Genomic DNA, 18,994 nt, shown 5'->3' on the forward strand with positions numbered 1-18,994 from the left:
ACCCTCTGTTTGGCTTGGCTAGCCAACTGAGTCCCTCTTATACAATATTTTTACAGTGCTCTTGATTTAAATTCATCCTATGTGTTTAAAAATGCATTATCTCAGATAATCCTTTCAACAGCCCATAATATCAGAATAATTATTCTCAATACAATTAAATTCATGTCATGGATCTTTGAGGCTGTTTGTGAATTGAATAGCTGAAACAAAGAATAGTAAATCACAAGTGTCAAGGGTCTGTTCTAATTTACCTGTCTCCCAAAATAGCCTATGAAACCTTTAAAGTCATGAACCATTTCTTATTCATCATCATATTTTCAACAATATCTAGCATGGTTTCTGACACATAGTAGGGGTTCAAAAATATTTCTGTAATAGATGAAAGAATTAGTGGAAATATATAAGCATTAGCATTGCATTTAAATCATTTAAATAGGGTGCACTTATGAATAATAGCAGAGAAGGCAATGGCACCCCACTCCAGTACTCTTGCCTGGAAAATCCCATTGACAGAGGAGCCTGGTAGGCTGCAGTCCATGGGGTCGCTAGGAGTCGGACACGACTGAGTGACTTCACTTTCACTTTTCACTTTCATGCACTGGAGAAGGAAATGGCAAGCCATAAATAATAGGTCAAAGATACATTAGGGAAAAGAAAGATACCATTAGGGAAAAGAAAGATACATAAGGTAAATCTCAAAATAGTCTTAACTATGGTGAAGTATTGGGAGAAAGCAATGGCATCCCACTCCAGTACTCTTGCCTGGAAAATCCCATGGATGGAGGAGCCTGGAAGGCTGCAGTCCATGGGGTCGCTAAGAGTCGGACATGGCTGAGAGACTTCACTTTTACTTTTCACTTTCATGCATTGGAGAAGGAAATGGCAACCCACTCCAGTGTTCTTGGCTGGAGAATCTCAGGGACGGGGGAGCCTGGTGGGCTGCTGTCTATGGGGTCGCACAGAGTCAGACACAACTGAAGTGACTTAGCAGCAGCAGCAGCATGGTGAAGTATTAGAAAAACATCCTACATGATATTTCCACTGTATGAAACAATGCACCATTGAAAATTAAGACGGGAAACAGGAATAGTGAAAAAATTCCCTTCACATCTAGGTGTCACTTCCATATTGAACCAAAATGATTTAGAGAAATAAATCTGAGAAATAAAAGGGTATTCTGAGACTACCTTTTCTCAGAATATTCTGAGTAAGGGTATTTCTCTTATTCTGAGAAATAAAAGGGTAAGCCCTTCAGCCCCATCTCCTTGCTTTCCCTCAAATTTCTCCCCTCTCTCCTTTCCCTTCTGTTCCCATATTCAAACATTTACTGAGATCCTGCCACATTAATGTACTGTGAGGATTCCAACCCTTGCCTTCAAAGAGTTTACTCTGTAGTCAAGAGGGGGAAAAGTTCACAACCATAGTGATAGTATCTGATTCTGAACAATAATGTCAAATAAACCATTTTGCCTGGAGCTGCCCTCTTGCCCAACATGAACCCTATCTTGGAAGATTTACCTGATCTTACCTCCAGAGCAAAGGACAAAGAAAATTCTTTTCCTCAGTATCTATTAATAAGTACTCATTTGTATCTGAATGGATTACAATAATAGCAAGGCTTTCCTTTGGGATTAAAAGCCACAGAATGATATCCAAAATGACTAGAACTACTCGAAAAAAGGATCATAGTGAAAGAGTATAGTAAAAGAGGATTTTCTAGCTCTTCCAATTCAACCATCTTATTTTTTAGATCTGGAAGCTGAAGTCCGGAGAGGTGGGAGGATTGCCCACAGTCACACAGCAAATCAGTGGCAGTGTACAGCTGGAGCACAGGTTTACAGGCTCCCACCAAATACTCGCTTTATTTTCCATTATTTTTAAAGTTCCCATCACTTCATGGGAAATAGATGGGGAAACAGTGGAAACAGTGTCAGACTTTATTTTTGGGGGCTCCAAAATCACTGCAGATGGTGACTGCAGCCATGAAATTAAAAGACGCTTACTCCTTGGAAAGAAAGTTATGACCAACCTAGACAGCATATTCAAAAGCAGAGACATTACTTTGCCAACAAAGGTACATCTAGTCAAGGCTATGGTTTTTCCTATGGTCGTGTATGGATGTGAGAGTTGGACTGTGAAGAAAGCTGAGCGCCGAAGAATTGATGTTTTCAAACTGTGGTGTTGGAGAAGACTGTTGAGAGTCCCTTGGACTGCAAGGAGATCCAACCAGTCCATCCTAAAGGAGACCAGTCCTGGGTGTTCATTGGAAGGACTGATGCTGAGGCTGAAACTCCAATACTTTGGCCACCTCATGCGAAGAGTTGACTCATTGGAAAAGACCCTGATGCTGGGAGGGATTGGGGGCAGGAGGAGAAGGGGACGACAGAGGATGAGATGGCTGGATGGCATCACTGATTCGATGCACATGAGTTTGAGTGAACTCCGAGAGTTGGTGATGGACAGGGAGGCCTGGCGTGCTGTGATTCATGGGGTCTCAAAGAGTCAGACATGACTGAGCGACTGAACTGAACTGAACTGAAGGTTTACTCAGGGTTAATGTGTACAGCCGCAGGCTGTGCCCTGAATAGCTCTGACATGACCATGATGCAAATGGCAACAGCCCTGGTTTCACCAATGTGCTCCTGAGATTATTTGAAGTAGTTCAAGACAAATATTTAAAGATACTAATAGTTATGCCTTTATTTTAATGTTTAGAAAACATAAAAGGCACTTTGATTTTATGGATAGGGATATTATGTAGTAATCTAAAGCTTCCTTTAAAATTTAAGTTGAGGAATTTCCCTGGTGTTCCAGTGGCTAAGACTCTGGCTCCCAATGCAGGGGGCTCAGGTTTGATCCCTAGTCAGGGACCTAGACCCCGTCAGTTCAGTGCAGTTCAGTTCAGTTGCTCAGTCGTGTCCAACTCTTTGCGTCCCCATGAATTGCAGCACACCAGGCCTCCCTGTCCATCACCAACTCCCGGAGTTCACTCAAACTCATGTCCATTGAGTCAGTGATGCCATCCAGCCATCTCATCCTCTGTCGTCCCCTTCTCCTCCTGCCCCCAATCCCTCCCAGCATCAGGGTCTTTTCCAATGAGTCAACTCTTCGCATGAGGTGGCCAAAGTACTGGAGTTTCAGCTTTAGCATCATTCCTTCAGAAGAAATCCCAGGGCTGATCTCCTTCAGAATGGACTGGTTGGATCTCCTTGCAGTCCAAGGGACTCTCAAGAGTCTTCTCCAACACCCCATATGCCACAACTAAGAAATCTCATGCCACAGTGAAGACTGAAGATCTCGCATGCTGCAACTAAGAACTGGCACATCCAAATAAATAAAATAAATAAATATAAACAAACAAATATTAACACAAAATTTAAGTTTAAAGGTGAATGAATTAAAATATTTTTTAAAAGATGTGCAACTGGTATAAGAACGTGATAAAAATCATGAAAGAAGTATACAAATTACCAACGTTTAGGAAACACTGTGTTTGTTATATCATGCTACATCCCTCCAAGATAAAATAAAGTACTTTTACAAATCTACCTCCTCAGGACATGGTGAGAAATTGAGTTTTTGATGTGAAAGTGATGATGGAACATTTGGACATATGTACCTTTAGTAGAAACAGGTTAAAAGCAGTTGGGAGAAGATATTCTATTCAAGAAGGTTAGAGGGCAACTAGAAAGGAGAGTTAAGTCTGAGTTTTGGTGTGTTATGGAAACGATTATATTTTCAAATATAATGGATTAGCAAAGGGTTAGGTAGAAACCTTGTGACTTATTTCCTATAACTGAATATGAATATTTATCAGAGGAGATAGGTTCAAATCCTACTTCTGTGACTTCCGAGCTTGTTCCCCTTGCTTAACCCCTTTGAGTTTATTTTTAAAAAAAGGGAGGGGGCTGTGTTATGAGGAAGAACCATGAGAATATAAAAATGCCTTGAAAGGGAGATTGAGAGAAAGACTGAAAGAGACAGGAAGAAAAAGTAAATGATGAAAGAGAGGAAGCCAGGTTAGATGGACTGTCGGAAGAATGGGAGCTGGTGAAATTATCTCAGACTTTATGTGCTGAAATAGTCATTCTTGTCACAAGCTGCTAAATTTTCTAAGGTGGCAGATGAATATATTTTTAAATTTTTTTTCTTGAAACATAACACTCCAACAGGATGCGTTAGAGAAATGCCAAGAAAAGAAGACAGAAGGAGGTAAAGTCCTTGGATGAGAGGAAGATAAAATGATTTATGTATGGACCTATGGAGGCAGAAGTCTTAACCTCCTCCTCAAGCCTTCCTGACCTCCTGGGTGGAACTATTTCCTCTTGGACTCCCACTAGACTTGCACACTTTCTACTAGGGTTGGTACAATAGTTTAGGAGGTTCTCTGTTTGTCTGTCATTCCCATTAGGTAATACAGGCATGGCTTATTTTATTGCACTTCACTTTATTGTGCTTTGCAGATACTGAGGTTTTCTTTCTTTTCTTTTTTTACAAATTGAAGTGTAAATGTACAGTGGCAACTGTACATTGAGCAAATCTATTGGGGCCATTTTTTGAACAGCTCAGTTAGTATCTGTTTTGGTAATTCCTATAATACTTCATAATTTTTCATTTTATTATACTCATTATGCCGACTTGTGATCGGTGATCTTTGATGTTACTGATGTAAATTTTCAGGGATGCTGCGAACTGGGTCCGTATTTAAGCCACTTGAGTACTGGGACTACATCTTATTTACCTTCTGTATTCTAAGTTACTCTCACGCTTCTGTATTCTAAGTTACACTTCCATGGTGGCTCAGAAGTAAAGAATCCACCTGTCAATGCAAGAGGTACTAGATTGGTCCCTGGGTTGTGAAGATCCCCTGGAGAAGGAAATGGCAACCCACTCCAGTATTCTTGACTGGGAAATCCCATGGATATAGATACTGGCGGGCTATTAGTCCATGCAGTCGCAAAGAGTCTGGACACGACTTAGTGACTCAGCAACAGCAACAACCCACAGAATCTGGCACATGAGTATTGCTTGACTAATGTTTGTTGAATGAATAAGCCTGGGTCAAGGGACTTGACACCATGTGTGTTGAAAGACGAATGGCAGCCCAGAGGATATTTAACCTGGAGAAGAGATAACTCAGGGGATATACTCATTATTTTCCAATATTTGTAGCACTAACTCAGGGAAGTGTATTTGAAATAGGCTGTGTGGTCCTGATGGCACAGCCAGGACTAAGAAAGCAACCTCGACTCATTATAAGGAATTCTAGCCTTCAGAACTGGCCAAAAATGCCATAGCTTATCTCACTGGAGCAAGGGCTCATTGCTACAGACTAGATATTTAGATACTGGATTAGATACTCTCTGTAGTCTACCTGTCTTCTACTCTTTTTTTTTTTTTTTTTTTTTTTTGCTTGTTAGCTTTCTTGCTGATTTAAAAACATCTTCCCACTGGGCACCTCTATCTAGCCTTAGAAATATAGACCTTAGAGTTTGAAGGAACCTCATAATTCATTTGATCTAATCCTTTCTTTGTACCATTCTATATATGAGAAAACCAAGACCAAGTCAAATGACTGGATTATGGTGGAAGATAGCCTTAGAACCCAATTCTGTTGGGTTTTCTTCATTCCTTACCAAAATATGGTGCCACTGTGTCTGAGCAGCAGGACTCTTTTCCCTTTCCTTGTAGTTTGTCAGTGGGTTGCTGTTGTTGTTTAGTTGCTCAGTTGTGTCTGACTCTGTGACTCCATGGGCTGCAGCACACTAGGGACTTATTTCCCATTCTTCCACTTCAGAATAAAAATTGGAAGATTGCATAATTAATGCACACTTATCTTGAAATAAGACAAAGACAAATGCTATATGATAGCACGTATATATGGAATTTAAAAAATACAGCAAACAAGTGAATATAACAAAAAAGAAGCAGACTCACAGACATGGAGAACAAACTAGTGGTTAGTGTGGGGTGGGATGCATGCTAAGTCAGTTTAGATGTGTCCAGCTCTTTGCAACCCTATGGACCATATCCTGCCAGGCTCCTCTGTCCATGGGATTCTCCAGGCAAGAATACTGGAGTGCGTTGCCATGCCCGCCTCCAGGGGATCTTCCCGACCCAGGGATGGAACTGAATCTCTTGCATTTCCTGTATTGGCAGATGGGTTCTTTACCGCTAGCGCCACCTGGGAAGCCCATGGAGATGGGTAGAAAGGGGCAATGTAGGGGTAAGGGAGTGGGAGGTACAAAGTACTGAATGTAAAATAGGCTCAAGGATGTAACGTACAACACAGGGAATATAGCCAATATTTTGTAGTAGTTGTAAATAGAAAGTAAGCTTGCAAAGTTGTAAAAAAAAAAAAAGAAGAAGAAGAAATACAGCCATCATAACGAAAATATCATCATTCTTTTCATAAACTATTATTGCATAGAGGTTAAGTGGACATGGGATTGAAACTTGAGGGTCAGAGAGACCTGGGTTCTATTGATAGTTACTCCACATTTCTAGTAGTGTGACATCGGATAAGTTAATTAGCCCTCTGACCCCCAATTTCCTTATTTCTAATATGAGAATAACTATACCCCCTCCCCAGGGGAGTGGTAATACTTAAGTAAAATAGCAATACAGAACTCTGAGCACAGAATCATAGTAAGTCTGGAAGATCCCCTGGAGGAGGGCGTGGCAACTCACTCTAGTATTCTTGCCTGGAGAACCTTGTGGAGAGAGGAGCCTGGTGGGCTATATAGTCCATAGTGTTACCAAGAGTTGGACACAACTGAAGTGACTGAGCCTGAGCACACATATATACTTAAACACAGTCCTTGTCCTTTTCTTTCCAGTCTCTTACCAGACATAAAAAGAGACAACTGAATGAAACTTCCCAACATTCCAGCCTCTTCCCTTTCTATTGGTAATAATCTGGTTCAGTCCCAGCGTCTGTCTCTGTGAAAGCTGTCGCTGCACTTCACTGACATTGCATGGTCGCTTTATGAGCTTGTTCTTTCATCTATAAATGAAGGCAGAAGAGACTATCTTAATTTCACAATATAAAAAAAATAAAGGATTTTTGAAAATTGGACTGGCCTGCTATCTGAGGTTCCTCCCTGCTCTGACAACATTTGAGCCTGAAAATCTACACCTCCCTCTCTTTCTCCCACTCCCATTCTTTTTCTCCATTCTTACTCTCTTCTCTAGCCTGAGGACACAGAACTCAGCTAGAGTGCACCATGCAGGTGGAAGGATTAAGAAATGGATTTCACCTCTGGACTACCAATAGGATCCAGTCCCAGAAATCACTGTAGTTGGAAGTGGAGAGAAGCCCAGAACAGATCTGACTGTCACTCTTAGCTGGAGTACAGCCTATCTTTTAAATTTGAGTGCTCTGCTTCATGATTTCACTATATTATTCTTATCTAGAATCACAGTTCCTTTAGGGAAATCCAGGGTTCAGTTAGAAAAGTACAGACTTGAAGTACACAAACTGGGTAATAAAGAAACCAAGTTTCTAGGGAAACTTTGCAACAAACCCTGTCCTCATTCTGGTCTCCATTTTTTCTCAAGAGCCAAGTGGCTTTAGCTTTTCTTATCAATGACACTAACTTTATTTTGTTCTTTGGCCTATTTTAATAGGGGACATAAGGTAGTTACCGTAAAGATTTATATTGAAATGTTTCAAAGAACACAAAATTTAAAAATCAGGAATATATAAAAGGCATTTCTAGCTTCTCTGGGAAAAATTACACAAAGTCCAGTAACAATGAGACCACATTTTCTCAGGATAAAATTGACTAAGACTAAGCAGAAGTTCCCACCTAGGGGCATGAAATCTCCATCTGATCAGTCTCTGTTCCTCCTTTAGATCACTTGACTCCCATGGTCAATATCAATTTTATACTGTTAACCATAGCCCACTTCACTAGCACCTGATCCCAATAGACATGTGAGTTTATGACTCCAGGAACAGATTATAACGGCAATTCTCTATGTATGAATCAATAATCACATGAAATTATTTGCAGTCAATTAGAAAAAATTTAAATGCAGTGAATGAGTGATTCTCTGTGATCATTCTGCAGTGATTACAGAATGTCTGGACCTGGCATATTATAGGCATTCAATAAAGAGTAGTTGCGATTAGTATAATAATATCAAAAGTATTATGAGACATCCCTGGTGGTTCAGAGGTTAGGACTTGGCACTTATAGTGCTGTGACCTGGATTCAATCCCTCGTCAAGGAACTAAGATCCTGCAAGCAGTGTGGTGTCACCAAAAAAAGGAAAAAAAAGTATTATTACTTATAATAATAATACTTACTTATAATAATTATAATTATACTTACTTATAATAATAATACTTATAATAATTATAATTACTTATTATTACTTATGATGTATCTTATTGTTTTGAGGACAAAATTAGGTTAGTGATGCACTAAAGAAATGCAACTTCTGAAAAGCATTGAAAAGTAGTATAAATCTTTGCAGAATATCCTTGAAAACAGAGAGGAGTTATATCACAAAACATACAGCTATTTTCTGAAAATCCTTCTTACAAAGCTCTGCTCCTACAGTTCCACTCTTTAGGGTGACAGTTCATTTGACAGTCTCCATCTCTTCACATCCTCAGCCTCTACTGATTTCCCTCCTCCTCCTTCCCTGCTCCCATTCTTTCTCCTGAAAAGCAGTCTAGTCTACTCTCAGCTTCTGTTACTCTCCTGGTGAGAGGGTAAAGAGAGGAGGCAGAAGCATTTGTAAATACTGACATTCAATATTCTCTTCTTTCATCCTCATCTCAATTATTAATGTTTATCAGATGGTTCCTGAGAAACTGCAGAAATCATCCATTCTTTATCAAATATCCCAGAAAAGAGTTCTTAAGATTTAGACAGAGGTGGGTTGTTAAGATGCATGATAGAAGCCTGTATAAAGTGCATCATGAGTATAGAGAAGAGGGCATAAGTGATGTCAGTTGGTGAAATCCAGACAATGCCCTCCTCCCTCCCACAACTCTGCTCCCCCAACACATCACTTCCCAACATTCATAATGAGCTCAGCAAAAAGGAGCGGGAATTTCAGGCTCAGAACATCATCCCAAGATGGCTTCGAAAAGGAGGGAGGGGCTCTAATGAACTACAGCTGAATTCTGCCATCCAGAAACTTCTTCAATCCTTTCCCTTCCATTTCACAAGTCTTGCATCCCTCTCCCTTCACACTTGGTTTGTTGGGATTTTTTTGCAAATAGGCTGAAAGTGTTCTCAGCAAGAAAGAAACTACTTTTTACTTTATCTCTGCCTAGGAGTCTTTGGTGAGTGCAGGCTTGGGCCACGTCTCAGGAGACAAGAGTCTTTTGAGAAAGACATTGGAGAGTCTTGTAACAATTCTCTGTTTGAAATACAAGGATTACTTCCTTTCCATGTGAATTTGGGCTCATTGCTCTCTTTCTCTGATTCTCAGCTTTCTCTTCAACAAAATGAAACTACAGTCCTATCTCTGAATGCCTCAGAAAACTGTTGGAAAAGTAAGCTATGAAGTGAGGCGTTAATAGGGTAGTTACTGTCTCCTTGCTCTAATCCTGCTTTGCCACGCACAGTTACCGAAAGTGACATTTCTTCTTGCAGTGATACTTGAAGACTCCTCCCCTCTGTCCATTACTTGGGGTGGAGGTTGGCGGAGGTGGGCGGGGGCGGTGTTGGGAGTCTTTCCAAGTGAAAGTAGTCTCTCCCTCGGATGTTGCTATTATGAGACCTAGGTCTGGTTTTTCAGAAAGACCCTTAGATGAAGTCTCTGCTTTTTGACTTAAGAACCCTGGGAATCTCCCTCACACATTCACTCCAGCATTCATTCATTTGGCTAGAAGGCAGTCATCATTCATCCAGCGCACTCTCTTTGAGCCTTTCATCTGTCTGCTGTGTTGGGACAGAGTTAAATGACCAAGTTCAAGGCTCAGGATTCTAGGAGCTCACAGCCCATCAGAGACGCAGCTGAGTAACCAGACAGCCAGCAAAGCATGAGATAAGGTCAATGGTAATAGATTTTTTGTGAAATGGCAGTCAAGATGTTGGCCTGGAGGCTGGAGGCCTCATTTTTTAAAAATGTCTGACTAATTCCATGGCCAGATATTAACAAAGTCATTTGACCTCAAACATAAGCTATATTCTCCAAGCTAGACTTTATTAATAATAAAAATGACATTTTAATCTCAATCAGCCAGTCCCTCTGTCTACATCTCAAATAGTTCTGAACTGTGCAGGGAAAAGGGGAGAGTCACTTATTGACCTCCCAATAGTAGTGACATTTTGCTTGATTTTTGAAGACTGAATAGAAGATTGCCAAGTAAAGATGTGGGAGAGGGCATTACAGGTATTAATAGAAGAAGAAGCATAATCAAAGTTATGGAAGCATTAAAGAACCTGGTGCACCAGGGAAGTGCATGGCAGGAAATTTAGGGTATATGCTGAAAAGTGTCAGGAAATGAGGCTGTTGAGCCATAGTATTGGGTCTAGATCAATGCTAAATATCTGTGTCTTGAAAGCAGGCCATCATCATATTCTCCATTGACTGCTGCCTAGAGCAGTGTCTGCTGGGGGAAGGAATACAGATTGTTTTCTCCTATGTTTAATGAATTTGAATATTTCCATAAGAGGTGGTGGGAAATATTCCCTGTGGATGATGTGCTGTGTGCTGTGCTAAGTAGTTTCAGTTGTGTCCTACTCTGTGACCCTATGGGCTACAGCCCAGCCAGGCTCCTCTGTCCATGGGATTCTCTAGGCAAAAATACTGGAGTGGGTAGCCATTCCCTTCTCCAGGAGATCTTCCCAAACCAGGGATCAAACCTGTGTCTCCTGCATTAGCAAATGGTTCTTTACCACTTAGCGCCACCTGGCCTGTGGATGATGGGTGTGTTAGATTCTTCAGCCTTTCCTTTTCTGCTGTGAGCTAGCCCATATAATTTTTTCTTAAGTTAGCCAGAACTGATTTCTGTCGTTGGCAACCAAAAAATCCTGCCTGGTTCAGCTCCCTCAACATCTCTTCCATGACGTATATCAAGGATGTCCAAAGTGCTTTCAATAGTGGGCCATAAGTTCAGAAATCCCTGGGCATGTGCCAGTGGCATTTGAATTAATCAACATGGAGGATAAAGAGGGTCCATATGTGTGCTAGATGAAAGTTAAGTGTGTGTGTTTAAGTCAAGTGTGTGCAACATATGAATGAGCAGAAACATTAAACATAACCTTTAGGAAAAGACAACAGGCAAGTGCAAACAAAAAAGAAAGCAGAATATGCATAATTCATATTACAAAATAAATTCAAGGAAAGCAAAATCTATTTAGATATTTACCAAAGGGAGAGCACTACATAACAAAGCTTATGGGAATGAGCCCAATCTCTACTTACAGGAAGATTAACAATCTTAAATTTCCTTATTATAGAAATAAGAAGGAGATAGCTGAACTGAGCAATCAAGTTAAGAAACTCGATGAAGAGAAGGGAATGGGCAGAATAAGAAAGGTGTTTGACTGCAGTCAGGTCCATGGTAAGGGGTAGGATAAGGAAGAAGGGCCTCTCAAATGCATAAATCATATGGCCAGAGGGGTTCAAGACAACCAAAAGAGCAGTGTCACAGAAGCAAGGGGGAAACGTAGTTTTAGTGAAGAAGCAATGAGTTGCAAGAAGGAGAGAAACCAGCAGCATCAAACGCGAAAAAGAGATCCAATAATAAAATTACTTAAACTTCTACAGAATTTGGCAATTACCAGTAAGAGTTTGTGAGAGTTTCTTCTAGCTTCTCACAGAAATAAAAGACTTGAGGAATTTAAAAAGATGTGGAATTAGTGGTCATTTTTCACACTTGCCATCCAGCATTTTATTAGCCTTCTTACAGTAAGTGGACTCCAATTTTGTTACAGATGACACAGCCCTTCTTATTGGAGCCATGTGATTCAGATGAAGGTGGCATGTCTGGGACTGATGTGGGTTGGATAAGCTAACATCATTCCCATCCCTCTTCTCCCTTACCTACCCCCTACCCTATACTCACTTTCCTGATTACTTTTGCAGCAAGCAGTGGCAATGTGGTGTGAGACACATAAGAGTCATAATGTCTAGTCAGACATCATGACTAGAGCTGGGGCATCTATCTTTTGAGAAAAAGTAGAAAGATCAAGAGAGTCACAGCTCTACCAGCCCTGAATCATTACCCACTGGATGGACACAAGTAGCTGTATGACTCTAGGCTTTTTATTTTTACTCTTTGGGTCACGCTGCATGGCTTACGGGATCTTAGTTCCCCAACCAAATATCGAACCCATGCCCCCTGCCCTGGCAGTACAGAGTCTTAGCCACGGGAGCACCAGGGAAGTCGTGACTCTAGGCTTTTTATGATGTGAGAAATATAAACTCTTGATGTCTGAGAAGTAAAACCTCACTTTTCAGTGGGTGGTGTATCAGTGACATTGCAAGAGGAGAGTATGCAATGAGATAAATAGATGGACGCAGCCCTCTTAGGAAAAAACAGTCTGCTGCAGACTCTATCAGTTTCATGTTACAAAAAACCCAAGATTAACTGGCTTAAACAAAGAAGAGATGTATTGACTCATATATGTGAAAACTCCAGGGGTAGGGATGATTTAATCTCTGTTGCAGAAGACATGTGACTTTGGGTGATGCTGACCTTGCCCCTAGCTCCAGAGGTGGATGTGTGACTCAAGTCTGAGCTGGTTCATATAGAACATTCCCTTGACAACGGTAAATTGTTCAGGGATGGGCACAAGCCAAGTCCTTAGGACAATTAGAGCCAAAGAAACTCAATTTCCTGGGTATTTGTGTGAAATATCAGAAAAGCAGACTTTTCTTTTCCTGAAGTAGTTGAGCAAGAGAGGATATATGGATGGAGGATACGTGGCAGCATCTTGTCATTATGAGGGGGAGCTTCTGAGACAAAAGCTAGTACAGAAGATGCTGAGCCCAGAGATGAAGAAAGAGAAACCAGGTTCTGATGACAGCTTAAGATTTAGTCAAGCCTTATCTGGAGTCAGGCCCACCCCTGGAGTTTTCACATATGTGACTCAATAAATTTCTTCATTGCTTAAGCCAGATAGTCTTGGATTTTCTACAACACAAAAGCTAAAGAGTGTAGCAGATTGTTTTTCTCAAAGATGGCTGCATCAGTGTGTTTATATCCTATTGTACATTCTCCGCATGCAATGTGACTGTGAATGTGTTCCCATTCCTTGAGTCTGGGTGGGGCTTGTGACTGCCCTAACCAGTGGAGTTTGGCATAGTAATGCCGTGTGAAATCCTAGGTTAAAGTATAAAAAGGAGAAGATTCCCCCTTTCTTTCTCTGTTTGCCTCTGCAACTCACCCAACTATATTGTAAGAGAACCTAAGCCACTTGGAGAGGCCATGTGTAGATATTCTTGCCAACAATCCCAGCTAAGGTCTCAGCTGACAGTCAGATTGAATCACTAGACATGAGTGAATGCGCCTTCAACTGATTCCAACCTCTAGTCTTCAAGTCTTCTAGCTGCAACTCAAGACATCAAAGGGCAGAGACAAGCCACTCTGGTGGGGCCCTGTCTGATATCCTGATCCACAAAAAACATGAAAGATAATAAATGATGATCATAGTTTTAATGAAACTGAGTTTGGGGTAATTTGTTCTACTGTGCTAGATAAACTATTACAGAGTCCTAATTAATAGGGTTAGCATTCTATGAGAGTGGTTTAAGAATAGTGGAAAGAGAAATAAGATTGCAGAGTGTGAGGAATGAATTGGAGATGAGGAAAATGGAGTCAGAGTATAAGCTTCTCGGGAAAATTTCCATGAGAGCATCTCCCTGGTACTAAGAAAGGATTAAACAAGTCTGAATCCAAAGCAAACAGCAGCCTTCATGCTTTTGCTCATCTTCAGAAGACTAAGGTTATGAGTTTGATAGAATCCAGGAGGAGGAACTTCAGCTAATAAGTTTCATGAATTCCTCTGAATTCAAAAAGGCATTAAGAAGAAATGAAAGGTGAATCAGTGAAAACTTCAAGAAGAAGACACTTATTTGAGAAGCTCTCTGCTCAAAATCTCCAGCAGACTCCATCATCTATGGTTAAGATCAAGTTCTTCAACCTGGCATTCAATGGCCATTTCTGTTTCCCAGCCTCTCCTTTACACACCCCAACCTGCAGCAGAACTGCAGAATGGCACTACTTGATAGTCTCTGATTGCCCCTTCACTTTGCCACCTCTGGGTTCTTGCCCTTATGCTGAGGAAGATTTGGGACCCCAGCCTTGGCCAGAGTATTGTTCAGAGCCTGTGCCCATCCTCACCTCAGCTAAGAAGCCTCCTGAAGAGAGGAATCAATGATATGTGGTCTTAGGGACTCCAGCCTTCTTCTTACATGATTTTTCACTTGAGGTACAATGTATATACAATAAAATGCATGTATCTCAAGTGTACAGTTCTATGAGTTTTAACAATTGTATTCACATGGTAACCACCAGTCCCCTCATTCTCCTGCCCCTTTCCAGCCAATCCTGTGCACCTCCCATCTCCCAGACAGCAACTGCTTTGGTTTCTATTACCATAGATTAGTTTTTCCTCTCTTTGAACCTCATATAAATAGAATCACACAGTACATATTCTGTGTCATGCTTCTTTCACTCAACGTAATGTTTCTGAGTTTCACCTGTGTTTTTTCGTGCATTAATTTTTCATTCTTTCCTATTGCTGTGTAGTATTCCATTGTACAAATATAGCACAATTTGTTTATCCATTTTCCTGTTGGTGGATATCAGAGTTGCTTGCAGTTTTGGACTATCATGAATAAAATTACTATGAACATTCTTGAATATTTCTAGTGAATATTTATTTTGATTTCTTAGGAGTAGAATTGCTGGGTCATGGGATAAGTGAGGGTTTAAGTTTATAAGGAATTGCTAAGCAGTTTATCTAAGTAGTTGTGCCATTTTATGCTCTCATCTCCATTGTATGAGAGTTCCAGTTGCTCTATCCTTGCCAATAATTAGCACTGTTAGTCTTTTGGTATTGTCAGTAGTTGTGAAATTATATCTCATTTTGGCTTTAAAATATATTTCCCTGATGACTAAAAATGTTGGGAAACTTCTTACGTACTTATTCACATACCCTCTTTTGTGAAGTGTCTGTTCAAGTCTTCTGCTATTTTTTAAATTGATTTGTACATGCAGAATTCTTTGTTGCCAAGGTTACGCATAATCCAGAAGCCCACCTGGAGTTCACCTGGAGCTGGCACACAGGTTCAAGGCCAGAAAGGTAAGTGTTTATAATCAAAGAATCTGAGTCTACTTAGGAGTTAAGACTACACAGGATCATGTAAGCATTGCAACTTGTGTCTTTTGATATCAGACATGACACAGTGCACCTGGTAAAAGAGAAGAAATTCTGAATATTATGCTATAATAATGGTTCCCAACATTGGATACAAATTCTCCAAAATTCTGAAGAGTCTTCATCCCAAGATTCTGGTTCAATGATGGTGGTGTAGCCACGGAATTTGGAGCTGTAAAAGTTTTCTAGGTGACTAAAATGCAGCTAAGGTTGAGAATTGCTTCTCTAAAAGGAATGACATTCATTTACTACGGGACATCTTATATGTTACTTTGCTAAACCATCAAGCTCATTTAAACAGACTATTAGGTGTCTTTTTCACATAGTTAAGTTATTCAGAGAAGCTGCAGATGTCTATTCATTTATCAATGTCAAGTACCAAACTGCAGATCATGGTCAGTTACTTTTCTTTCCTTGCTTCGTAATTCTCTCAAAAATGCATCTCATCTATAATAATCATGCTTGGAATAAAGTGAGGATTTAGCCCTCAGTTCTAGATACATTCTCCACCCAACAGTTACAGTGAAATCAAAGAGTCAGCTTTATTTCCTGTCCTAAGCTAGTGAACGACAGGGAAGCCTGGCATGCTGCAGTCCATGGGGTCGCAAACAGTTGGATATGACTGAGCAACTGACCAACAATAAAGCTGAAGTGGACACATCCTGTGCCTGAGTCCAAGCTTACTCTGCTCGCCGCACAACAGGCCAATGAATCCAAGAGATGAGTGCTGAGGCAAGGAATATGACTTTATTCGGAAAACTGGCTGACCAAGAAGATAGCAGACTAATGTCTCAAAGTAACTAACCATCTTGTCAGGGGCTGGATGCCAGGTTCTTTTATACAGTCAGAGAGAGAAAAGTAATTAAGAACTAAAGTCAAAAGGTAGAATAGAGAGGGAGGGGCAGTGGGGAAGTAAAGTGAAAGGGTCTTTAGTCTTCCAAAATTTCTCTGGGAATGGCCAGTCTTTGGAAGAGGGGTGTTAATCTCTTCTTTTTGTTGTAGCTGTTCACAGGTGGGCAGGGTCAGATTATCTCTCTATGAGTTGAACAAAGACACTTTATAGAGGGGCAGGGTCCTCTGAAGCAGGCTGTTATGTAAGATTATAATAACAAAACCAATGAAAAGCAAGTCAAAGAAACAATTTTGGACATGAAGTCAGAAATGGCTTCTTCTCAGCAACAATCCCATGTATTTGTAACTTACTACCAAGTTCAAGTTCCATCCCTAAAAAAACCAGATTTCAAATTTGGGAAACATTGTGCAGAAGTTATGATCTAAGGTTAGTGGTCAGCAAATTATGGCCAGTAGGCCAAGTTCTTCCCATGGCCTAAATCCAATCCAATGCCTGTTTTTGTAAAGTCTGTGAGCTAAGAATGATTTTTACAATTTTAAATTATAAAAAAAACTCAAAATGAGACTACTAAGGAGACATGACTTTGATTTCTGATCCAGGAAGATCCCACATGCTGCAGAGCAACTAAGCCCGTGCACCACAAGTACTGAGCTTGTGCTCCAGAGCCCAGGAGCTGCAACTACTGAGCCCACGTGGTGCAGCAACTACCGAAGCTCGCGTACCCTAGAGCCCGTGCTCCGCAACGAGAGGCCAGTGCAGTGAGAATCCTGGGTAGTACAGCTAGAGCGTAGCCCCCGGTCTCGCAACTAGAGAAAAGCCTGTGCAGCAACGAAGACCCAGTGCAGCCAAAAATAAATAAAAGTATATTAAAAAAGAATGAATCGCTCTCATCGCGCGGCAAGCCTTCAAGATGGCGCCGAAGAAAGACAAGAAGCCTAAGAAGTCAACCTGGAAGTTTAATTTGGATCTTACTCATCCAGTAGAAGATGGAATTTTTGATTCGGGAAATTTTGAACAGTTTCTGCGGGAGAAGGTTAAAGTAAATGGAAAAACTGGAAATCTTGGGAATGTCGTTCACATTGAACGCTTCAAGAATAAAATCATAGTCGTTTCTGAGAAACAGTTCTCTAAAAGGTATTTGAAGTACCTTACCAAGAAATACCTTAAAAAGAACAATCTTCGTGATTGGCTTCGTGTGGTTGCATCTGACAAGGAGACTTACGAGCTTCGTTACTTCCAGATTAGTCAAGATGAAGATGAATCTGAGTCTGAGGACTAGATGATGCCATCCTTCACAGGGCTTTGCTTGCTAATAAAACTAATTAAGCATACAAAAGAGAGAAACACCTTGAAATGGACCTTTAGCTTATCAGTGAATAAAAAACATTACTGTATGTTAAACATTCATCTTTATTTAAGTGTATGCTGTTTATATAGTGCTGGCTTTCCTTTAATACTTTTTTATATTTTTATTGGAGTGTAGTTGATTTATAATGTTGTGTTAGTTTCAGGTATATAGCAAAGTGAATGAGTTATACATAGATATCCACTCCTTGTTTTGTTGTATAGACCATTACAGAGTATTGAGTAGAGTTCCCTGTGCTATACAGTTTTTTAGTTATATGCTAAGTTGCTTCAGTTGTGTTCAACTATCTGCAAACCCATGGACTGTAGCCCGCCAGTCTCCTCTGTCCATGGGATTCTCCAGGCAAGAATGCTGGAGTGGGTTGCCATTTCCTACTCTTATCTGTTTTATGTATAGTAGTGTGTACATGCCAGTGTCAATCTCCCAATGTATCCTTCTCCCCTGTATCCCCTGGTAATCATAAGTTTGCTGCATCTGACTTCCATTTTGTAAATAAGCCTTTGTCCACCTCCCTCCCGCCCCAAATACTTTGTATAAGCAATATTTAAATAGCTTATAGCTAGTGGAATTTCAGGATTTATCTAATGTACTGGTTTTACAGATGTCCTCAAGTTAAAAGTATATAGCAAAAACACAATTGGGTGTAACTATAATAAAATATTTAGATTTGGAAAAAAAAAGAATCAAGTTCCATGGAGTTTTTTGAAATGTAAAATCATAACTGTTCATCTATGTAGTGTTAATGGCTGCTTTTGCACTCCAATAGCAGAGTTGAGTAATTACAACAGAAACTGTGTAGCCCACAGAGCCTAAATATTTATTATCTGGCCTTTTACAGAAGAAATCTACTGATTCTTGGTCTAGATAAAGATTCTCTGGATGGGAGAGGAGGACAGCTGGAGAAGTGATAAAAGTGTAGACTTTTTGGGTCTTTCACAAAGAGTGACCCCAGTCTCCCTACTTCCCTGCTAGACCAAACCCGTGGAGGTAAGGAGTAAAGAGTAGCAAATAACAGACCTTTCAGTTTGGGTAATCTGAATGCAGAGGGTTGACCCCATTACTGGTTAGAGCCCCAGAAAGGGGTAAAACTAGAGAATAAGTCACTGCATAGTAAGTCCAGGCCCCTGGTTCTCAAAGCCTTATCTTCATACAGGTAGCATCAACATCCCCTGGAAGCTTGTTATAATTGTAAATTCTTCAGCCTTACTCTAGACCCACTGACTCAGAAGCCCTTCTGGTGGTGCTAAAGCACCAAAGAATTTGAGAAGCTAGGTGGGCAGGGCTTCAGCCAGCAGCTCAAAGTCCCTGTGACTCTGCATGGCTTTGAGATGCTGACTGAGCCCCATGGACCTGAGAGGGGCACAGAGGTAGCTGAAGGAGAGCTGAGTTCAAAGTCACATGATTGGGATCAAAGGAAGA

At 40.6% G+C, this 18,994-nt stretch overlaps 1 protein-coding gene across 1 annotated transcript; it reads left to right on the top strand.

Moving 5' to 3' along the window:
- The first annotated feature begins 17,078 nt into the window (after positions 1-17,078).
- On the top strand, positions 17,079-18,233 carry LOC129651605 (60S ribosomal protein L22-like 1). Its single transcript, XM_055580249.1, has one exon. It carries the CDS (start codon positions 17,120-17,122, stop codon positions 17,486-17,488), a length of 369 nt encoding a protein of 122 aa, XP_055436224.1. The 5' UTR covers positions 17,079-17,119; the 3' UTR covers positions 17,489-18,233.
- The last annotated feature ends 761 nt before the right edge of the window (positions 18,234-18,994 follow it).

This window comes from Bubalus kerabau, chromosome 4 (genome assembly GCF_029407905.1).
Source record: "Bubalus kerabau isolate K-KA32 ecotype Philippines breed swamp buffalo chromosome 4, PCC_UOA_SB_1v2, whole genome shotgun sequence".
Classification (NCBI taxonomy): domain Eukaryota; kingdom Metazoa; phylum Chordata; class Mammalia; order Artiodactyla; family Bovidae; genus Bubalus; species Bubalus kerabau.